General features: G+C 37.5%; 1 protein-coding gene across 1 annotated transcript; it reads left to right on the forward strand.

Moving 5' to 3' along the window:
* Window positions 1–332: 332 nt before the first annotated feature.
* On the forward strand, window positions 333–1,343 carry LOC107022106. Its single transcript, XM_015222813.1, has one exon. It carries the CDS (start codon window positions 333–335, stop codon window positions 1,341–1,343), a length of 1,011 nt encoding a protein of 336 aa, XP_015078299.1.
* Window positions 1,344–16,644: the final 15,301 nt, after the last annotated feature.

Here is a 16,644-nt window from a genome sequence, read left to right on the forward strand (position 1 = left end):
AGATGTTGATTTGTTTTATTTAATGAGTTTAAGTCTTCCGCATTATTTTCTGTTGATATATGTTAAAATGATAAGGGTTAGATTGGTTGGTTCGCTCACATAGGAGGGAAATTGTGGGTGCCAGTCGCGGCCCCGGTTTTGGGTCGTGACACATATGTAGGTTCATTTCTAACCTTGCTGGACGATGTCAACCCTTCAATCATTTGATGAAGAAAGATGCTTCTTTCCACTAGGATCAATCATGTCAAAATGCTTTTGAAAGCATCAAAAGCTAATTGTTGAATTCACCTGTATTAGGGGCACCAACTCCTGGGAAGCCATTGATACTATACATGGTATCGCAAGAGCAATACCTTGGGGCACTTCTTGCCCAAGAGAATGAAGCTAAGAAGAAACAAACACTATACTATCTGAGTCGTACTTTGATAGGGGCTGAGTTGAATTATACACCTATCGAGAAGATGTGCTTAGCATTGCTTTATGTAATAAAAAAATTGAGGCATTATTTTGAAGCCTACACTGTCAAGCTAATTTCTCGGGCTGATCCCGTGAAGTTCGTAATGACTCGACCAGTTCTCTCAGGACGTCTAGCAAGATGGTCTATATTGTTTAATCAATATGAGATCATATACACACCTCAAAAAGTTGTGAAGGGGCAAGCACTTGCTAATTTCCTTGCCAATCATCCTCTTCCGGGAAAATGGGAAACTTCAGATGAGTTCCTTGATGAAGATGCATTTTTTACTGAAGAGCTGCCATCCTGGACAATGTTCTTTGATGGATCTGCACGCCGAGAAGGAGTGGTGTTGATATCTCCAAAACAACTAATCTTACCATTCTCCTTTGTTCTAGATGAAGCATGTTCCAACAATGTTGCAGAATACGAAGCTCTAATTGTGGGACTTGTAATGGAATCAGATATGAAGATTCCTCAATTGGATGTATACGTTGACTCACAATTGATCATCATTCAACTCTCGAGGAGTTACGAGGTGAAGAAAGAAGATCTTTTGTCATATCACCAATATGCTAGTTTCTTACTTGAAAGGTTTGATCGAGTGTTCTTAAATCACGTCCCAAGAGAAGAAAACCGCATGGCAGATGCTTTGGCTAACTTGGCTACAACAATGGCACTTGGAGAAAATGAGACAACAAAGGTACGTGTATGTCATCGATGGGTTGTTCCTAGTTGTCTTGATCTACAAATAAATGAAAGCCATCATATATCTGTTTGGGTGGTTAAAGAAGAAGATTGGAGGAAACCACTGATTGAGTATCTTGAACATGGAAGGATGCCTGAGGATCCACGAGTAAGAGCAGACATTAAGAGAAGGGCACCATGATTCATCTTTCACGATGGAATACTACTTCATCGTTCTTATGAGGGACTATTCCTGCGGGTGTCTAGACAAAGAAGAAGCTCAACAAACAATGGAAGAGGCACATTCTGGCACATGAGGAGCACACCAATCAGGGCCTAAAATTCATTTTCGCATCAAGAGGATGGGCTACTATTGGCCGACAATGGTGATGGACTGCTTAGAGCATGCCAAAAAGTGTCAAGCGTGTCAGTTCCACGCTAATTACATTCATCAATCTCCAGAGGCTCTGCATCCGACTGCAGGCTCGTGGCCCTTCGATGCATGGGGACTTGATGTTGTTGGATCTCTTCCAAAGTCATCAAAAGGACAAATATATATCTTGGTTGCCACTGACTATTTCTCTGGATGGGCTGAAGTTGTACCATTAAAAGAGGTAAAGAAGGAAAATGTTGTTGATTTCATCAAATCAAACATCATTTTTAGATATGGCAACCAAGATGTATAGTCACTGATAATGAAACATCATTCAACAATAAACTCATGAGTAGTTTGTGTGAGAAGTGCAATTTTAAGCAACATAAATCTTCAATGTACAATGCACCTGCCAATGGTCTCGCTGAAGCTTTTAACAAGACACTTGGTAACCTATTTAAGAAAGTAGTTGCAAAGAATAAAAGAGACTGGCATGAGAGAGTTGGTGAAGCTTTGTGGGCATATCGTACAACCTTTAGAACGGCTACGCAAGTGACACCGTTTTCATTGGTGTATGGTGTAGAAGCAGTCCTTCCATTGGAGAAGCAAATTCCATCATTGCGAATAGCAGTCCAAGAGGGACTTACAACTGAAAGCAATGCCCAACTTCGTGTAGCAGAGTTAGGGGCATTGGATGAAAAGAGATTGGAAGCGCAACGAAAATCGGAGTGTTATCAAGCTAGACTTGCAGGAGCATTCAATAAGAAAGTGCGACCTCGATCATTTCAAGTGGGAGACTTGGTCTTAGTAGTCCGGAGACCCATAACCCTCAACAAATGCATCGGGGACAAGTTCGCATCAAAATGGGACGGACCATATGTTGTGAAGGAAGCATGTTCGAGTGGCGCTTACAAAATTTTAGACCAAGATGGTGTGAGAGTTGGTCCCATCAATGCCAAGTTTTTGAAGCAATACTTCCCATGAAAGTTGTCTATGCTCCTTAAGGTATGAGCATAAACTGCATGTTACTCCTGGCCAGCAAGAGTATAAACTGTGTACGGCCCAAAAAAAACTAATCATCTTGAACTACGATATGACTTGATCCTCTTCACCGAGGTACGTAGGCGCTTGGAGTACTCACTCTAAGATCAGTCAAATGAGTAAAAAAAGGTTTGGTGGCTTGCGTGATCATCACACTAGCTCTTTAAATTATATGTATCTAGCACATGAAGTTCAAATGCATCGCCAATGAGCAAAGGGAAATATTGTTGGAGCCTACTTCGCAACGTGAAAATCAGCTTGTGGTTCAAACACTTCTTTGCTAACTTATGAATTTTCTACCCCGACCACTCAAAAAAAAAAAAATCATCATATTTGAGCTGATCTGAGCATTTCAAATGCCTGTTAGTGGAAATTCATAAAAAATCTTGATCATCATTTTTACACACGCTGAAGATCTTGAATCTCTCTCCGCCATTTAAAAAAAAAGAGAAGAATCTCGCCAAGGAGTTCATTAGCATTGAATTAAGCGACTTGTAATTCTACTTAAGTTTTTTTTACAATGGAGATAATTTTTTGTATTTCACTGAAGCTTCAGTAAGTTACTCAAAATTAGGGGCATCTTTACCTATAACATCAAATCTGGATACCCTTTAGAATCAAAGCTCTATATCGAAATGGTAAACCCGCAAAGATCATGGTATGAACACTCCAAGGTCAAGAGACAATTTTTATTTCAGTTGTCAATGCAAGAGTGACATGACATCGGAATCTTCAGGGAGAAATGGCATGTCTTCTAATTCTACTAGAGAGCCTTACAGGGGTGATGACTTCTTCTTCTCCACTTGCATACTTGACAGAAATCCTTTATATGTAGTGAAACTTCCATAATATGGTCTTTCTTGCTATAAGATGAATTTATCCGAAAGGTGCTCATTTATGAAAGACGACTCTCCCGTGACATCGACTTTTGTGGGTCAATTTTGAGAGAAATACTTCTCCTCGACAACATGGTGTGTTGCACATTTCTTACTTGAGACTTGATCAGCATGAACTGCTACTGGATGCATAGTCTTATCAGTAGCAAGCAGACTTGGTGCAAGTGAGGAATTCTCAGTATCTGATATGCTCCAGCATTATCTCCATCATTTCTATCAGTTGGAGACGACATCATTTCCGATGTTCGGAATTCTTCGACAGCAGAACTATCTTTCACTAAGGTTTCAGGATTGTCGTTCACCGACTTAAATGAAACATCATTACTGATAAAATTATCAACAATGTATTCGGATTCAGCCATTCAAGATGAACATTAGACGTTTCATCACAGTGAAATAAGAAGCTCATAGTTTCAGAATTCAGGCTGACTTTGAAAATACATCTATGCTAATCTGGAAAGCTATTGGCCATGATTTTTACATATGATGTACATCTATGAGTTGTGATTCCAACGTATCTAGAATCTCATCATTTCGAGGCTCCTACGCCGAGATATTGATTTTCTCCCGAAGTTGCTAAAAGCTGAAAAGTTGAGCGAGACAGAACTGTAGCCAACTTTGAAAATGCATATGTACTAATCTGGAAAGATTTTGGCCGTGATTTTTATATGAGTTACACTTCCAACAGATCAAGAATCACATCATTTCGATGCTCCTACGCCGAGATATTGATTTTCTCCCAAGTTGCTAAAAGCTGAAAAGTTGAGCGAGACAGAACTGTAGCCAACTTTGAAAATACATATGTACTAATTTGGAAGGATTTTGGCCGTGATTTTTACATGAGTTATATTTCTATGAGTTATGCTTCCAATGAAAGAAGAATCACGTTATTTTGATGCCCCCACATCGAGTTATTAATTTTCTACCGCAGGTGCTATAAGCTGAAAAGTCTATTAAGGCAACATTCGAGCTAACTTTGGAATAGTAGGCGTACTAACCCGGAAATCTTTCAGTCATGAATTTCACATATATTATATTTGTATGAGTTATATTTCTAATGAAATGCCTCATTCTTCGTTTGAGTGCTCCTACTACAAGTTACAGAATCTTAACATAAGAGCTCAAAGCTGAAATTTTGGGAGAAAGTTGTCCGGCATCTGGAGTAAGTTACATAGTACACGACAAACACTCAAACTAGAGAATTGAAAGAACGCATGTGAGAAGAAAAAAAAAACAACATTTTTATTCATTCAAGAAGGTCACTACATCAGAACAATGTTCCAAAAAAGAAACAAGACAAAAAAAAAAGCACACACAATAGAACAAGAAATTGAGAAAGAACGACATTATGTGGGATAAAAGACTAAGAAATAAACTTATGGCTAAGGATTTGGTGACGACTTGTCTCAGCATCTTCCTTTAGCTTATCTAGTTCTTTTATTTCTATTTCCGACAAGGTAATGATTTTCTCAATGGCATGAAATTTCATCTTCATGGTTAGTGAAATCTTTTGATTTTGAGATAACCTCTTTTGATGATCCTCAATAAGTGAGATGGTTTTCTTCTTCTTTGAAGCCCACACTTTCAACTCTTTTTCAGCTCTTGCAAGGACTTTTTGAAGCCCTTCCAAGTGTTTGTCCATCTTGATTCTCTCCTCATTTGCGGTATTAAGACCTTGTTGGGCAGCAGAAAGCAACTCTTTATGAGAATCCCTTGTTATATTTTGAGAAGTAGACAGCCTTGCAATATCATAATATCTATATTTCTTGAGAAAATCTTCAAGGAGAACCTCTAAAGGATTAAGGTTGATGAAGTCAACTTCTCGAAGACCATTCAGAATTGAGGCAACACCTATCTCCAACTCTTTGAGGTTCTCTGAAGATTCAAAAGAGAATTGGGTGATACACTCACATAAGGTGCGCCACATTCCAGAAACATAAGACAATTTGAAGCCAGAAATAGTCTTTGGTGATTCGAAATTATAGGCAGTTCCCAACAAAGGGCAAACAAAATCCTTGGAAACATTTGGACATCCAATTTGAGAAGTTTCAACAACCTCCACATTAGTTGAGATGTTTTGAAAAGTTTCAATATTTTCATAAAAAAGGACCATCGGCTTTGTCGGTTGGATCTCATTCGCGGCTTGACTCTTAACTTCAACAAGTGGGGGGTGAGAACTCTTTGCCAGATTGAGAGAAGTCGAGCTGGTAATACAATCTTCAAATACATCTACATCGCTAGGGATGTCCCCAAGACCCAACTGGATAATTAAAAAAAACTGAATTAATATTCAAGGATTGAAAAAAAATGAGGCAGGTAAGTTTAGAGAAATATTTGAAAGGTGTTTTTTACCTGTTGTGCCAATTCTGTCAAGGGCATCGTAGAACCAGCAGCACCATCTTCAAAGATTGCAGTCTCAATACTAATGGAATCCAATTCAGCGAACTCGCATTGTTGAGTGTTCAAGTCCTTAGGCTTTTTCTTCAAACGCTTCCAATGTAGCTCTTAGCTAACATTGTTATCATTGGAGCTAGAGGCTGCACTAATGCAAATGTCAATCTCCTGGAGTGAAATAGACGTTTTTGACGTGTTACTATAAGATGGTGAAATGCCAAGTGACTTTACAACACCTTTGTCCGATGAGCTGGAAGGTTTCTTCCTCTTGAGAGTTACGTCGATCACCTCTTTATCAGCGAGGTTGCAGCCTTGGGAGTCTGTAAAGGACCCTCAACTCCGTTACCAACATGTGTTGTCTTGCTCTTCAAACTTTTAGACATGGAAACAACTCTAACAGATTGCGGAGGAATGGTTGGTGTCGCCTTAGACTTTAAAGACTGAGATAACTTTTCTTGAAGTTGTTCTCCTTTGGTTGATAAAGAAACATCATCTCTTTTCGGGTATCTCAAAATTATGTGAGTACTTCGTCTTAGCAGAGTCTCTCGACGGGATGGCCACCAATCTGAATACTCACGAGTCATTAAAGAGCCCTTATTGGACGGACGCATTGGTATGATGATCTTCGAAGAGCTCCCAAGATGAACACATGAATCCTATAGTTGCACCAAAGCTAGTAGTAAACCATCATAATGGTGCTCTATGAGGCGCCAGGAACGTCTTGACAATATCCAAATTGACCACTAAATCGGTGAGGGCTATAAGGCTCCACAATCAATTCATTATCCAACCTCAAAGTGACAAAACTTGAACAGAGGGCTATAAAAAAAATCGCTCCGGGAAGTGGACAATTTTCCACTATCATCAATATGAAACTCCTTTCCTTGTAGCATGGCCAGATTGTGGAGGTCATGCACATTCACTTGTTGAAATAACTTGTGAGCATCAACAAGGTCAAAATATTTTGCCATCCTTTCTCCAGAAATCTGCCACATTCGCATACCTCGTTGAGGACGAGTAACACGGAAGTAGGTGTCAAAATACTCACCTATCCACCCATATACATAATGGAGGGGCAGTAATGTATCACAAACACCTAAGTTTGAAGAAGTAGATATATCCTTAAGGCCGCGATAGATGCTTGCTAGGACCGGCACCGCCAAAGAAAATATTTCTCCATGAGCCATCAAGCTTGCGACTTTGAAGACACTAGCACGAATACAATAAGATTTCTTGCTAGGAAGAACAAACTTGCAAAGCCAACATACGAGAAAAGCTGCCAGATAAATCTCATCTCTGAAGGATTCTTCTACGCCTAGCTCGACAAAAGGAGCATTCTCCTCTTCAGTTCGAGGGAAAAAGCTCATGTCAATATTTCCAGAAGGATCATGATTCATCCTTGGTTTTGTACGATTCTTAGATGTCTTTGGTGAAGGCTCGACATATTTATTTGGCCCCCTAAACCAAAACTTTGTCCATTCTCGAAAAGAGACTTCATAGATGGCACCTTTGGCAAGTCGATAGAATGCTAAAAACAAGAAGGAACAACTTCTTGGGAGAAAATGCTTCCCTTGATCATCTACATGTCTCAACTCCTTAGCCGAGGGTACAACTTCATCATAAAAGGAACCATAAACAGGAAGACCTCCAATGGTTCTCAAATCCCATAAAGAAATAGACAACTCTCCGACGAAGGTAGAGACGTTATTAGTGGATGGACGCCAATTCTCGCATAAGGCCTGGAGAACATTTTCGTTGTGATAGTATGTGAACATTGAAGCAAAGATAGCATCATAAGTTTTGATGTTATCTAGAGTCTCCTTGCAGCGACCAAGCACATCCTCTACCCACTCCCAATAGCCAGACGTATAGAGGACCTCACCGAACCCAGAAGAAGGAACACGCCAACTGCTAAGATGTTCATCGCGACGAGGAGGGACGGCAACAACAACGTTTTGATGATTAGAAAACCTCAAAAGGAAAACTTTTTCAGTTGTTACCTTGCCGGAGAAATTGTCTGTACATCCTTCGTTTCTGTTGACGACCACTCCGGGAGATGATGAGACGTATCCAACATCTTCCTAATGATTGGGAAGGCGCCGATCACCGGAGGATGAACTTTCAAAGTGAAAACTTTGGCATGCGCATGTTGCTTGTTCTCAACGATTTCAAGGCAAGGGTACGGCGCATCTCGGGTCACTAAAGTCCATTGTCGTTGCTGGAAACCAATATCGCGCAATGAGGCTCTGAAAAATAAAAATAAATAAATAAAGAGGTTACGTTGGCGAAAACACGATTGGAGTAATCAAAAGACAAAAAGATCTCACCATCAGAAATGAGTTCAACCTTGAAAATTAGAACTGTAGCGATTGACAAGGAATTTGGAGACAAATATTTTATACATGGTAGTTCCACGCTTCTAGTTTTGGAAAAATCAAACGGCTTGCTATTTTTATTTTTCTACAATTAGAAATTAATTTTGCACTACGGAAGCGCAAATCTGTCAATCGGAAATGGGTTCAAACTTGAAGATCAAAACTGTAGCAATTGAAAAAGAATTTGGCTACAAATATTTTATATGTCGCAGTGACATGTTTCTAGTTTTGGAAAAACCAAACTTCTTGCGGTTTCTATTTTTCTACAATTAGAAATGAATTTTATACTACGGACACGCAAAACTGTAAATCTCAAGCAGGTCGAACATTGAAGATTAAGACTGTAGCAATGTATTGAAAGTTTGGCTGCAATTTTTTTTCTACGTTGTAGCCCCATGTTTCTAGTTTCAAAACAATTAAGCGTCTTGCAATTTCGATTTTTATACAATTAGAAATGAATTTTATACTACAGACGCGCAAATCTGTCAATCTCAAGCAGGTCTAACATTGAAGATAAAAACTGCAGCGATGGATTAAAAGTTTGGCTGCACTCTTTTTTCTACGTTATAGCATCGTGTTTCTAGTTTTGGAAAAGTCGAACGGATTGCAATTTCAACTTTTATACAATTAGATATGGATATTACACTACAGGCACGCAAAGCTGAATCATAAAAACGGGTTACTGCAAAAAAAAAATCCTATTTTACCTAAGAAAGTAGCAAGAACACCTTGCTTGAAGTTCCTTTCGAGATATGAGGGAAGTTACGTCTATCACTTTGAAAGAAAGACGTCGCACTTTAAGAGTTCAATACACTCTGCTAACTTGCTTGTAGCATTTTGAATTTTTGTGTGATAAAATTCTTTATGCATTGGAAGGGATTATATGGGGATTCTTGTGAATAACTTCTAATTCTTCCACAAGGCATAGTAAGGTGAATTTGGAAATTAAAAATCTGATTTGGATTGAAATATTTCATTTCCATTTTGAAGTAATACCAATATGGAAGGATGAACCAAAGAGTTAAGTAAAGAATATTATCTTCATTGACTTGGATAAAGGAAAATTTATATTCTTTTTATTTGTAACAAAATCCAATCAATTTTCTTGATCTTTTTTTTTCCCATTACAAGGAAGATCAGACAGAAAAAAATGTTACTACCCACTAGACCTATCTATTTGAAGTCGATATAGAGGGTCCATGTGGTTGTCGAGCAAGAAGGTTTTTTTAAAAAATGATTGAGATCACTACAAGCAAATCATTTGTGGTGGCCTAGTTAGACTACGACGACAAGAAACACATACTCTTGAAGTCTCAACAATGCATTCATGAAGAGTTCAACTCTCGTCGTCAAATTCGGCAATCCTAAACGTCCACAAGACTCAAAAAAAAATGAAAACACATTCATCAATACTTCAAGTCTTGTCGCCAAACTTCGGCAAGCCTAAATGTCGATAATTCTCGAAGTAAGAGGCATTTGTAGACATAAATTGTAATTGGATCAAATTCATACAAAATTTGAATTAGATCCATGTTCATTTGGGCTGAATAATTAATTTGGGCTTTACAAATAAATGAGTTCATTTTATTAAAGTTGAAATCCAAGGTCCATTTCACCTTGAAGCCAAAACTCATGCCACGTGTCACGGTGACTAGGCATCCGAAACCAACAAGGTGACACCACATGTCCAAATGAGGTGTTAGTCCCAGTCAAGTGCAAGAACCAATTACAACATGCCAAGTGTCAAAATGACATCCTTTGGCCAATCATATGCAACCTTGCCACCCCCTACAACAATAAATAGGAGATGAACATGACATTCAAGGGGATTGAAAAAATCATGACACTAGATTCTACATTTAGATCATATGGTCTATGTCGGTTAAGGCAAGTGTTCCCGAAGGTAAAATGAAGTAATAAAGTGAACACTAACTGGGGTGACCTAGGGTTTTGACTTAGTATAGATAGGGGTATCGGACTCTACCTATACATTGCACTAGTTGTCCTTAAGGGAATTCTTCGAAGGTTGTTCTTATGACTTATAAAGTAAATGTTATGCATATGTTGACTATACATGTTGATGATCCTATATGACGTTAGTTTCATGTATGAACATGCTATTGGTCTATATTGCTAAATATGATGATATATACTCTTGATGCTATGTATTATGATGTTAGACATTGCTTGTGATCCTTTGTTTGGTTTACTTGGTTGGGAAGGTTATGGGGTTTTACTTGGTAATTGCACTTGTGGACTTGATGGTAGGCTATGATAAGGGTCTTTTATATGTTGTAATGTTATGAACTCTTATACATGCTTTGTTTTTATATCATGATATTGGAGTTGGTTTGGTTATGTAGTCAAATATGCTATGATACATGTTGACTTGGTTATACTTGATGATGTTGGTCTTGTGTTGTGTATGGTTTTGTCTTAAGTAATATGTGAATGTTGGCTCATAAGTGTTCTTGATTGTGCATAAGGCTTTTCAAAGTAACTTAGCATGGTTTTGAACAAGTGTCCCCTTTAGCATGTTTTCAAATGTTTTATGTGCATGTTTCCACACTTAGAACAAGTGGTGTACTAACCCATATTTGTATGTTTCTACAATTATGTAGGTTCCGGCTGTTGAGCTTTTAGATTGTCCATTTGAAGATAACTTGGACTCTCCTTCTCCAATTTTTCTAGGTCCTAACCTTCCGAGGACGATGCCACTATCTAGCCATTGATGTTGTTTTAGTCTTAAAGACAATTTAGTTCTTTCTCTTTCATTTGAAGACTATTATTGTATAAGGCTATACGTGTCTTTTGTTGTAATGAGGTATGGGCTACATGTTGTACTCGATCTATATGGTTTAAATGTGAGATGTTTCCTATTATAATATCTCTATATACTATGTATGTGAAATAAAAGTAGAAGCTTATGTATTGCTTCCTACGAGGAGTCTATGTAAACTCCCTATGTATATCTTATGTGTAAGCGAGAGGTATATGTAAACCTCAATATAGAAGTGGATGAAAATTATTAAATTTTTCGCAATTTAATATATGATATGCAATGACGAATTCTAAGAGGTTAGTCTTAGTCCTCTTTGAGGACGACGACACCGGTTACTTCTAGGGGGTGCTCCCCGTATGTGACACTTCATATCTACTCATGAAGAGTCCAACCTAAAATCCCCCATTCACATTCATTAACTTCATTCATTCATTCAAAGTGTATGTGTTTGAGTACATGTGAGCACCTTTTTCACATAATCACCATTTTCATAACATTGACTTCTTAACATGGTTACACCTTCATTCATCATAATTCATACACTGTCATGCTTCATATATACACATGACTCTACATAATCTCTACAAAATATACAATCCAAGATAAAGTATATCAACATGAAAATCATCATTATCACTTCACTTCACACAGTAATCCTTTAAGGTCATACTCACAATACACATATAAATACATATTCATATACTTCAAGTAAACATCGCCATTAAGGTGGACCATACCACTCAAGATCATTTCAATGTAAACTAAGATAGTTAGAACAACTTACACTTCATCCAAGCTTTCTCCACCTTTCATCAATTTAACCAATAATTCATCATGAAATAGCCCTTAGGGAAGTAGATAATCACAATATAACCATAAAGAAATCCATAGTTTTAACATTATCTAATCATGTTCATTAAATCCATTTCATAAGCTAAAAGTTGGAAATATGCATAAGAATGGGTTCATTAGGGTTTTGACATTAAAATCATCAACTAATACTACAAAACAGATTTCCATCATTAACAAGTTCTCATGCTAAGACCCATGCTTAAAGTCAAGGATAGAGGAAGTTGGAGCTTAAAACCCTTTTTGTAAAATATCTTTAGAATGGCTCCTTGAATAAAAGTAAGTTCAAGGATGAATTACCATACCTCATTATGAATAAACCCATGAACTTTTTATGAATAAAACGTCCAAAACCTTTACTTCTATCCCTTCCTTGAGTTCTAGCTCTTATGGAGTTTGAGAGAGCTCTTTCTTAAGGGAGGGGTTTTGAATATTTGAAACAAAGTCTAACCTAGGTCTAGGAGTATAAACTAACTTAAAATACCCCTAAGACCATAAAACAAACTTCCAAGGTTTATAAAATACTTGCGGTGAATTTACTAAAACACCCCAAACCAAGCCGCATTACAACGGCTTTTACAGGAACAACCTACGACCCACAAACAACGGACCGTCGTCTAAATGAAACCCTTTTGATGGGGTCCGTCGTTTGGGTCAGAGGCCCTCTTTTGTGCATACCTTGCAGGTTCAATCAACCCCAAGGTCAACGGACCGTGGTTTGACCAACGGTTGTCCCTTGTGGTCGTAGTTTGGCACTGCTTGACAGCATCCTGCCCTTGAGATGGGGTCCTCTTCTAGGGTTCCTCATGGGTCCTAGGTGAAGTCTTACCCTAACGTTAAACCCCTATACATGGTCATATAGATCTTAAGAACCTCCACCATCAATTTGGACTCCAAACAACTCACAAAACATGCCAAGGTACACAAGAACTCACCTAAGCGCATAGACGTCTAGTCGTCGGACGTCATGGACGTCCCTTGACGTTTTTGACTTCCAAACTCTACTAAACTTTACAAACTGCCTACTAACACCATAATTAAACATTTAAAGACTTAAAACCTCTCATCACACACATGCTTGGATCTAGTTTCACCTAGTTCATTTTAGGGGCGTTACATTCTCCCCCACTTGGAACAACATTCGTCCCCGAATGACACTAAACATTGTTAAGGACATCAAGGACTCAACTGGTAACATATAACACATCACAACATAGTCAAAACATTCATAGTCAATGAACCAACTTAACAAGGAACACAACTACACATTGATAAACATTTTAGCAACACAGACAACTTTTTGGAACGGTTTCCATAATTCAAAGCACACACTCATTTCTTCATTTATAGAGGAACTACCTTATACAACATTAGACATGCTTATATACATAATTTATACACACATTGAAACCATTATTCGAGATAATACAATTTAGTCAAAATTTTAAGTTTCTTTACAGTGAATATCAAAACCTCACAATGAAGCATGCATAATAATTCAATAATTCATCCTTTAAGAAATTAATTATGAAGGCATGAAAATGTGAGACACAAGATCATATAAAAACATCTTACCACATAAACATAATCTAATGGAATTCAAAATGGAAGAAGAACAATGAAATTAATTTTCAACTAGACTCCTAAACATCATGCAACATGCTCTACTTTGACATTCTAACTCTCAAGTTTGAATTAGAATAGAAAGGAAAAGATAAGGATGTCAATTACCTTTCTACTCAACTCATACTCCTCCACTTAGGGTAAACTCATTTAAAACAAATAAAGACAACCAAAAATAATTATGACTCACCGGACCTTCATTCCGGATTAGCTCCTTTACACATTATCCTTACTTTTTGTTAGGATCCTTACTAAGCATCTTCAAGGTATTATGCCTCATAATCCCACTATACCTCTCATAATGCGAGAACTCATACTAACCTAACTCATCAACATCAAGATTAACCATCAACCTCACTAGTCAAGCATAAAACCCTCTTCTTAGGATTCAAGCTTAGACAAACTCTCTTAGTCATCACCTCATTCAACTCTTAGGCACCACATAACTCAACCTCATGCAAAAACTCCTCTTTCTCTTTCCACCCATTAAAGTAGCTTCATTTGGAAACGAACAATCTTGCCATATAGATTCCACCGTTTGCTAGCACAACCTTACAACTACCTTTCTAGGTAAACATACTATCCTTCCTCCTTATAGTAAACCTACACAAGAACTTCAATGCAATCACAACGAAAACTATGAAACATTCATTCAACACACCTCAAATTTTCACTTTAGCTTTCTATTATCAATGCAAATAGCTTACAACATAACTCATTATCCCCAAAAAAGACTTCATTCATCCATTATAACTCTTATCATGCTAGAACTACATCACTAAACAACTTAACATCATAATACCTCTAATCTCATAAATGACACATAGCCATAAATTACATTACATCACAATCTTCAAAATCCACCTTCCTGTATACTCATCTAGTCACAAAAAAAACAATAAGCATCAAAACTCACCTTCTTCTCGCTCCATCCTTTCAACATCACCCCTTCCAAGCAATAACAACTAGAAGACTACTGGACAAGGGAAACAAGAGAGATATCATATGTACTTAAGCTCTATGGCACGACATGAGAGTAATGAAGAAATTGAAACTTCTATTGTCTTATAGCCTACGCTCATGGATATGTCGCGACTCACACTGATGAACAAAACACTAGAAGACGTGGCTTTAAGACTTTGGACCCTAAACTATTTCCCAAAACCATATGCTCTGATACCAAGTTTTTCACGACCCGCAAGTACACGCTAGAAGAAGGGAGAACTCTTGAGTCGTAATGACGCATACTTGACCTTTGGGGTCTTGTTACTAACCTCTTAATTATCGTTATTACATAAGATATGAAAAGTAGTGCGACATTAAAACTTTTTAGAACATTAATAATAATATGGAAATATCTTTATAAATACTAAGGATAAGTCTCTTCATCACAATCCAACTTAAAGACACAACTTAAATATCTTAGGGTTATAGCCCTTTACATTGAAAGAGAATAGATAATAAGTCTTATACAAGTCTTAATAGAAGAAACTAAAGAAACATAGACTAGGTCCTCAAATATAATAGGACATACCAAGTCTTGTGAGAGTCAACTTCCCAAGATTTCCTTCCAAACTTCCACTTGCTTCCAACCTATACTTATAGTATAGAAAATTATGGGGTTAGTACCAACATTTTACTAAGTATGTCATATGCAAAAAGGTGCAAAACAGACATTTTGTTAAAATAAAGCTTTCATGGTATATAAGTAAAACCTTCATGAATAAAAATGTAAAACAAAATATAAATCATCGTTTAGAACTTAAGATAAGAATTCCATAATTTTAGCACAAAACTACACTTTACAGTGAACTTAAGAACCTTACAGTGAACCTACTTCTTTTTATCTTATAGTGAACTCATTTCCCTTGAAGTTTCCATAACCAAAGTTAACCTAAGACTCACTAAGGTACATGAAATAACTGCCCATAGAATCCCTTTAATACTTACCTAAGTGATCCTCAAGACTACCGACCATAGGCTTACTTCACACGAGTAACAAGCCCATACTCAACATCATACACACTAGAGGAACTTGCTTACATTTTACGGACTTCATATAAGAACCCTTCTCCAAGGCAACCAGCAAGTTACACATAGTTCAATGTGATAGTATCATCCCATACTACTTCCACCAAGTGCTTTTTGAAGATTCCCTTCGATTAGGCGCACAACATTCATCATTCATAAACTTCATCGTTCAAGACATAACCATAATATGCTTTATTAACTTTAGACATTAAGTTGAATAACTTCACTTACTTTACATATTGACCCATTCATATATTTCATATAAGGATACACCAAGACTCCCTCCAAATGACAACTCTGTGCAATGAAAAGATGGCATCCCATACCGAAACCTACCCTAAGTAGTACACCTTTAGGAGACTTAGTTCATTACATTCTTTATGGGGGATAGCTTTAACCGACATAGACCATGAGACATAGACATGGAATCCCAGTATTAACCCCTAGTGGATGAGGGATCCCCACTTTTCTAAGGTAGGGTCATCTTGAGCCTTTACATGGATTCTCCATTACCTACTCCTATGCAGGAGCATAGTTAAGGGATAAGGAGATTTCTTCTAAGAAACTCATTCTCTACTAAAGAGGAGTACTCATCTCAAGAGGTAAATTGGGTGCAATATCTCAACTCACGAAGTGTAACCACCCCTTCTTCAAATCCACTCAGTGTTAAGCATAACTCCCCCACGGAGTCTTAAACATTTACTAAAGGTTAAGGGATAACTATTGGACACCACATCTCAACTCACGAAGGGTACCCATCCCCCAACCTAACTTAGAAAGCTCTTGGGAATAGTGAGGTTGCTACTAAACACTTTATCTCAACTCACAAAGAGTGTTCACCTAAAATCCCTTTTTCTTTCTATAGGAATAGTAGACGTGTTCTAGATATTTCATCTCTACTCACGAAGAGCGTCCACCCTAAAATCCCCCATTCACATTCATTAACTTCCTTCATTCATTCAAAGTGTGTGTGCTTGAGTACATGTGAGCACCTTTTCACATAATCACCATTTTCATAACATTGACTTCTAAACATGCTTACACCTTCATACATCATAATTCATACACTATCATGCTTCTCACACTATCATGCTTCACATATACACATGACTCTACTTAGACATAATCAATACAAAATA

Source organism: Solanum pennellii, chromosome 6 (genome assembly GCF_001406875.1).
Source record: "Solanum pennellii chromosome 6, SPENNV200".
NCBI lineage: Eukaryota > Viridiplantae > Streptophyta > Magnoliopsida > Solanales > Solanaceae > Solanum > Solanum pennellii.